Source organism: Chelonoidis abingdonii, chromosome 9, assembly GCF_003597395.2.
Source record: "Chelonoidis abingdonii isolate Lonesome George chromosome 9, CheloAbing_2.0, whole genome shotgun sequence".
NCBI lineage: Eukaryota > Metazoa > Chordata > Testudines > Testudinidae > Chelonoidis > Chelonoidis abingdonii.
In genome coordinates, this window is record NC_133777.1 from 8415150 (window position 1) to 8423195 (window position 8046).

At 36.4% G+C, this 8046-nt stretch overlaps 1 protein-coding gene across 2 annotated transcripts in view; it reads left to right on the forward strand.

Annotated features, from left to right (window-relative positions):
- Positions 1-2211: 2211 nt before the first annotated feature.
- SMURF1 (SMAD specific E3 ubiquitin protein ligase 1) overlaps positions 2212-8046 on the forward strand; it is a 40646-nt gene continuing 34811 nt past the window's right edge. The window contains exon 1 of one of the 2 annotated variants that reach the window (XM_075069171.1): positions 2212-2411. In XM_075069171.1, the coding sequence (XP_074925272.1) occupies positions 2296-2411 (116 nt within the window). In that variant the 5' untranslated portion in view covers positions 2212-2295. The remainder of the gene's footprint in view (positions 2412-8046) is intronic. The other variant, XM_075069170.1, reaches the window with a different exon arrangement.

Genomic DNA, 8046 nt, shown 5'->3' on the forward strand with positions numbered 1-8046 from the left:
CTGTATTTTCCACTGCATGCATCCCATGAAGTGGGTTTTAGACCATGAAAGCTTATGCCCAAATAAATTTTGTTAGTCTCTAAGGTGCCGCAAGTACTCCTCTTTTTGCTGAAACAAGGTGAGGGGAAGCTATTTGGAAGGCATAATGTAAGTGACCAGCATGCCAGGGTTAACACCCCCAATATTTTTGCAGCAGATTCGGTGAGATATTTGTTTACAAGTGGTACATAGCGCTCCGGCAGTATGATGCCAATGGCTAGTCTACCATAGTGCATCCTGCCAGACTAGTGCACTTTAAGAGAGAGTCTGGCATAAACACAGCCTGGAGAAGGAAAACCTTCTCCTCAATCACCAGCACCACTTCCTGTTGCAGTCCCCTATCAAGTGCCTTTGTCACCTGTTTGTTTACTTGGGTTTAGAAATCTGAGGGGGTTTTTTAAGTGAACCCATTGATAGGGCAGTTAAAAGCATTTTTGCTTCAGTGACTTCAGTGCGCAAATAGTGGACTGAAGCCAGGGACACAGCTCAGGGATGCTGGCTACTGAGATTGCTTCATAAAGGTGTTTTTGGAGCACTGACTGTTTTGTGGCAGGATTTTTATGTTACTACAGTGAATAATAGCTTTAACTAAAATTGAGGGTTTTACAGACTGCAGTACTAAAATTGGCAGTAATACTCTACTACAGTAGACCAAAAGCCAGTGGCAAAGATAAAACATTAAACAGAAAATCTAGTTTTCCAGTAGTCAGGAACTGCAGTGGCTTTTATTCAGAAGCTCTGCAGAAGGTAGCTGCAAGAAAACACCACAAAACATGGGTCAGTCTGAAAATATAAATTTAACAATGAGATTGAGTATAGGGCTTTAACTTGTATATTTGGAAATTTTCCTTTACGTCTCCAATAAGCTTTCATATTGATGGTGAGAAGTGAGGTGAGAGGCTGAACAATTCTATACTTTAAAGGGATTTTTTAAATTAGAAATTTCAACTAACAGTCTAACATTTCTGACTAATTTTTCCCATATTCACTTTTTTCTGTTTATTTCCTCCTTTTTTCTCAAATCAACCCCAGCACTAGAAGAAAATTAAATGTTGCACTGTAAGTGCTCATGTAGTAATTGACTGATTCTGTAATTCTATTTTATTTCAAATTGCCATCAGTATTCTTATGAGTACAATACTTCACAGACCTGCAGTTTTTTCATTTTTTGGTCAGTGGGGGGAAAAGATTCCTGTGATCTAGCACCAAATTTAAAAAGACACTTATGATATTTGTCTTAAAAAAAAAAAATCTTTCAAACCTAATTTCCTGAAGTCACTTATTGTTTGAATCCCCTTTCTTGTTCCTTATACTAATATTAATTAGATGTCCTGGTTACTGTAAATGAACAGGGACTAGGTTAGATCATTTGAAATTTGTTTAATAATTATCTAAATTGCTTTCTTCCAACTGATAATTGTAATGGTAATTGGTATGAATAAGTAGGAATGGAGGATTTGGTAGTGATTCTAATAAAACTACTTAGGGTAGACTTTCTCCATGGAAAACCAATTGTACGTGTAAGGCCAAGGTGATACATAACAGGAATTCAGTGGTACCATCAACTCTAAAGGAAGATATTGTGATATAAACATTTTGCAGAACACCATTTTTAAGTCACTTTTCTGAGAACACCACCTGACAAAGAATGGCTGTTTTGACATTGCGGTAGTGTACCTGCATAGCCATGTTATAGTGTGAGCTGGTGATCTGTGACTTGGGGTACTTTACAATTGATTAGACAAACTTTTTCTTTATTTTTTTTTTCTTGCTCTGTTTGGAGCATTTAGCCCAAATTTTACACTCTTGTGGTGGTGTTAAAATATTTTGAAGTATGCCTTCAATTTAAAAATACAATCAGATCCCCTTTCTTTTCCTGAGTCCCCTTCACTGAAGGAGGAAATATGTAATTGGCAAAAATTTTAGTTCTCCATTGTGGTGACATCTAGTGATGGATAAAGTTCTAGTTCCAGGCATCCTTGACTTGGTACTCACAGAAGAGATTCAGAACCTTTGTGAATGCTGATAAATAAAAAAAGTCCATATTTATAACAAAGTAAATGCTAGCTTGGATTATTCATAGGGAAGAGACGGCCTAGCTTGGATTATTCATAGGGAAGAGACAGCCTAGCTTGTGGAGCTGTGATGCTAGTAGTTTGCATTTGGGAAATACTATCCCTTTTTTAAATCAAAAACACTTAATAAAATATTGAGTAGTGCAGATGTGAGCTATTGATAAAACGATGCATTCTTGGAATGGCAGGATTTGTCTTCAATCTTCATTTTTCTGTTTCAGTCAGTTTACAAACACGGGACAGAATAGGCTCAGGAGGTTCTGTGGTAGATTGTAGAGGGCTGTTGGAGAACGAAGGGTAAGTGTTAAATCTGATAATTCTTCTGAGTATTTAGTTTCACTTAATTCCATTCATGGTATTTTTGTTCATGCTATGTATTATGCTTATGAAGAATAAAATCTGGAATTCTTGTGAATAGTAATTCAGCCAAATTAATTAAGAAATGATCTGGAGATAGATATGATGTATCTCCAGGCCATTTTTTGATAAATTTGTCTGTATTGCTAATCAACAATTTAATTGTATGTTTATACACACGTGCACATGCACATAAATATATATCGAATGAAATTTGCTGTATGTTATAATATGTTGTATGTGGTATATAATTTAATTAAATGTGTGCACACATTGAATGAAAAATGTAATATAAAAGAGTAGGGTATAGTGGTGTGCCTAGAAGTTGCAGTTCATTCAAATCAAATAATAAAGAGGAAGAAATTAGCCCTTTTTGTATATAAACCTTTATTGTGTTGATTTGTGAGCGTCCTTGCTTTCAGAACGGTGTACGAAGATTCTGGACCTGGAAGGCCACTCAGCGTTTTATGGAGGAACCAGCACCATATACAGATAGTCTGTGCTGCTGTGGAGGAAATTGTAGGTTTGTGGAATCTCCTAGTCAAGATCAGAGGCTTCAGGCACAGCGACTTCGAAACCCTGAAGTCAGAGGTCATGTACAAACACCTCAGAATAGACCCACATGTCATCAGTCACCTGACCTACCTGAAGGTTATGGTAAGAGTTTCCGGAATTGTACATTTGCTGAAGTCTTTTAGAGAGCTTTATAGCTAAATTTCCTTAAGTTTAGTATAAAATACAATGCTTTACTGGTTAGTACAGGCAATATCTGTATGTCTGTAATGGTCTGTATTTAGGGACATGAGATGAGCAGTACAAAGATATAAACTGAAAATGGCTCCTTAGAAAACAGCTACTGCGAGACACTAGCGCTGATAGTAAACTAAACGTGAGTTTAAGGTGTGATGCTGTTGCAGAAAAGCTAATGCTAAATTTGAATGTTTATGCATGGAAAGTGCATTTAAAACTAGAGTAGTGTGCTATTTTGCTTTCCCTATGGCATATTTTGTGCAGGGTTGAGGCCTATAGTTCAGAAAGAGCTAGAAAAACTACAGGAAATATAAAGGCAACAAAGGAACAAGAATCAGAGGATAAGATGAGAGGGAGAATTAAATCTCTCTAGGAAAAAGATGACACCAGATTTGGGAGTGAGGCAGTTATCTAGTTTATTTAAAATAGTAATTATATAAACCACAATATAAAGAAGAGAATTAGTTCAAGGCATCGTGATCTGAACTTAAGATATTAGAAATATTAAGAGCAGTTGGATAGTGAAACATACTATTGAGTCAAAGTGAGAGAGATCAGACTGGATGGCTCAAGTAATCTCTTCTCTCCCTGATTCTGTTGTAAAAGAACATGCTTATAGCTGTAAGAAACTGCTTATAGATTTTAAAGATTTATCATTTAGAATAATTAAGGAATATTTTCCCTCCTTTATGTAGACAAAGGACAACGGTACAGGGCCAGGTTATTTTTTGCACACACAGACTGGAGTTAGTACGTGGCATGACCCAGGATACCAAGGTATGTATTCATAGCTATGCAGTCAGTTATTTCATCTTATGGCAGTCAGCTGAATCATTAAGTGCTGATGATATGAAGTGGTTCCTACTCTGAGAGACAGCAGAATAAGAATCATCGTAGATTTCTTTATTGACTTTAATTCAATCCCCTCAGGTTACTTACTTTGCTTATTAATTAAAAATTAGCTACCTGTGACTTTTAAATCAAGTAAAAACATATGTAACCCTTACTGAAGTCACATTGATAAACATGGATTTGACTTGATCCTTTTAATAAAGTTGCAAGTGGCTTTGTTGAATCTGACCTAAAATTTTTCTGAGGCTGAGAGCCATTTGAGTGCTCAACTGAGAAAGCTAAATTCTGCTGGCTTTAAAACTACTGATAACTTGTAACTCCTGAATGGTTGGTTGATGTCTTCAATCATAGTATTGCTCACTTTTTGTGCAGCTGAAGCAGAATATTTTGCCAATTCTCACTCTAGGGCTTGAAAAATTACTGAAAGAACTATTTAAAATTCTCTTCATTTCAGACCACAATTTTCTGCTGGGAAAATATGAATCATCCACAGATTTAATTTGGTAAAGCCTCTTTAAAGATTAGCCTGTGCTAATCCAGTCCAGTCTTTTGTGACTATACATCCATAGCTGGCTAGTTTCCCTGAGGGAATTTGCTTCTCCATAACGTTCCTATAGGCAGTCTGTGCCCCAAAGCCTGGAAAGTGAAACTATGAAAGTCTGCAACTTTCTACTCACTATGCAGACAACATAACTAACTGGAGTAATGCAAGATATTGGATAGATGAAGCAGAGTGCAGAGACAGGCTTTCAAGAACACACAATTTAAGTAAACAGGTCACAGTGTCTTCATAGCGACAATAACATTTGCCTTATTTTTTAGCAAAGGTTGTTCTGTCTTTCTGTACCTGTTTTGAGACAAGACTTCATAATCTTGTCCTTGCCATTTAGCACAAATGTACACTAAAAATTGGATGTGATCAGATCACTAAACTACAGTTTCAGATGCACAGCTGATCTAAACACATAGCCATAACTGAAATATTTTAGAAAAACGTGACAAAGGCCTATTCCCTGCTTTTCCTGCACTAAGGAAGCTTAGAGTATATAAAATGTGCTTTCCCCATAGCCTCACAACCCACTGACTTATGCTCATAATGTATAGCTAGATTCAAGAATATTCCATTCAGAATATCTTTCAGGCAGATCTTGAACCTCAGATAAATGTGCATCCTAGCAGCTGTCTAGTGCATTTTTCACTTCCTTATTAATGAGAACAACTTTGCTATCTAAATAATAGTCTTCAATGACTCCATCCCTTTTTTGCCCCTACTAGTATTTCCTATGCTTAAGATGCTGGAGGCCTCTGCCTTTGCAATTCTGCATGTGTAATATATCATGTCAATGGAATTGAAATGTTACCTGTAAGTAAGTGTGCAGTCTTCAATAGCACTTGTAAAAATTACATTTAAGATTACCCAGAATGAAAGGAAAATGTTGTCAACAATGCCTCCCTGAATAAATGAGTTGTACTGAAATTATTATCATAATGGTAGAATCAGAAACTTGCTAATTAAAAGTGAGAGATCTTCTTGTCTACTTGTGCCTATTTTATAACTAGCAGTTTCAGAAAGATAGCGGGAATAGTCAGCCTCCCCAACATGCCCCCCTCCCCAAATTGGTCTATTTAATCAGTTTGGCTGATCCTCCCTCCTCTTAGCTCTAAGTATAGTAAGGCATCCTAAAGTATATAGCATGTTGTGTTGCTGGAGCCACTCAGCATTTGTGTGTTTTGTGGGTAGTTTATCTCCTACTGACGCAGTATGGGATATAGGTGTCCAAGTTTTCCCAGTATACGAAGGGACAAAGAAAGATGTTTCTTTGTAAGGACTCTCAAACTTGGTTGACACATGGATATTTATTTAAAAACAAAAAAAAGCAGCTGTGTAAAAATGACTTGATCCTTGTCATTTGTTTCACAAATTGGTCACAAAATCATAATTATACTAGTAGAGTGGCTGGCTGAGCCCTTAGCTTTCAAAAGGGAGAACAGAGAGCGCATCTGGTAAAAGAGCAAGATCCAAAATGGTCCATTTTTATGGCTAATATGTAGGTTTTCAGAAGACCATTACATATTTGAATTAGCATCCAAATGATCCGCAACACACACATTTTATAAAAATATGTATTTTTAAAGACAATCAGATGTCTCAAAAATGGAAGAGCTTTCAAACTTGTGAAAGAGGAGGTTGAATATTATCCTAAATTCATTGAACCAGTAAATAGCTATCTAAATTATTTGAGTATTCTGTGAACACTTTCCTAAATACGTACAAAGCAATTCCAAAGTAATTTTGGAGGAAAGCTTTTTGGATATTCACTTTGGGGTTCTTTTCCTATTTCTCATGTCCTTAGAAAGTCCATTTATGTCCTGCATGAATTTCACTGTACAGTTTTGCTTGAAATCATTCGTAAGTGGATGAGTAGTTTAGTTTAAGGCAAGAGTTTGTATTTATGGAAGGTTTGATTTCCTGGAAAATTCTGGGGGAGGGCAGGATATCCAGGCTTCCATCTGTATATTAACTAATTAAGAATGTTTTTTTCTAAATATTCTTGTGGGTTTGATGTGTTAGGAAATGAACTCTGTCTGCAGTTGGCAGCCCTTTTGTTTAGGTGGTTCTGTACTCTGCCAAAAATCTTAAATAATTTGAATGAATACTGATAGCATTAACAGATGGGTAAATTAAAGCACATTCATATAACATACCTAACTGACTGTCTCCATAATTTTTAAAAGAAACCAAATAGTCCTCCTTCCTAATATTAAAAGTTAGTACAAATTGATAAATGGCCTTTACATCATTGTTACCATTGTTCCTTTCTACTCGACACACGTACAGAATCCCAATGTCATTTCAAGATGTAGCTTCGGTCTTTTCATAAATAGGAAAGAACTAAGTTTAAAGGGTGAACCTAAAGACAATTTTAATAGCTAAAATCAGTACCTATATTGTGTTCAGATCTCAAATTTTATATTGAATTAGCCATTCACTGTTGCACCTCTGGTATTTGTAAAAATCAAATGCATATTGGTGAAGTTATGATTAAAGATGCTGTTGTCAGGTGCTTACTTTTTGGAATATTTTATCTTTTTTTGCTGTTCAGCAAAGGCTTGGAGTAGAGTATAATGTTAAAATATGGGGCAAGAGTCAGAACTCCTGAGTTTGATTACCAGCTCTGCCTCAGAGTTGCTGTCTGCGCTTGGTATTTTCATGCTTTAAGAATTTTTTCAGTGCTTGGAAAACTGAAACAACTAATTTTAAAACTTCATCATGGGTCTATTTCTCAAAGATTTTGACGTTATTTGAAGAAAACATGCAGCACATAATTTTCAACACTTGACCTTCCAACAAAATTTTAATTGTATGGCAATGATGGGGAACTCTGCACATCAATATCTGTTTCAGAATGTGATCAGATATGTGCGAACCATTCAGATAAACATTGCTAGTCAGTCTCTTTCTTTTAAAAAAAAAAAAAAAAAAAAAAAAAACGGCTGGGGGTGGGGGTACATAGGATCTATTAAGAAATGGACCCAAAATCGGACTGTCCCAATAATCGGACATCTGGTCACCCTCGTCGGTTTGAGACAGGTTGAGCTTGACCCATAATGCAACAACCTAAAAGCCCCCAGTGTACACAGTTATACTGGCAAAACTGTGCTTTTGCCTCGGTACTCTGCTTCAACACTAGGAGCACTTTGCCAGTATAGCTTACCAGCAAAACACTCCCCTGTCGCTGGCCAAGACACAGAAATAATATAATAGTTGCCTCCCAGATGTTCACATGGTAATGCAACCTGCAAAGGAATCAGTGGCGACCTATTTATGAAGGAGAATTTTTTTTGCCACTACTAGTGCATAGCGCAAAGCATGCTATTCTATTGTAAGTTCTTGTCTTAAGGAGCTTATTTTCAAATTGTCTCGCTCTTCTTCTACCCCTAAAGAAAGGTTAGTTATAATCTCTCTTCTTTT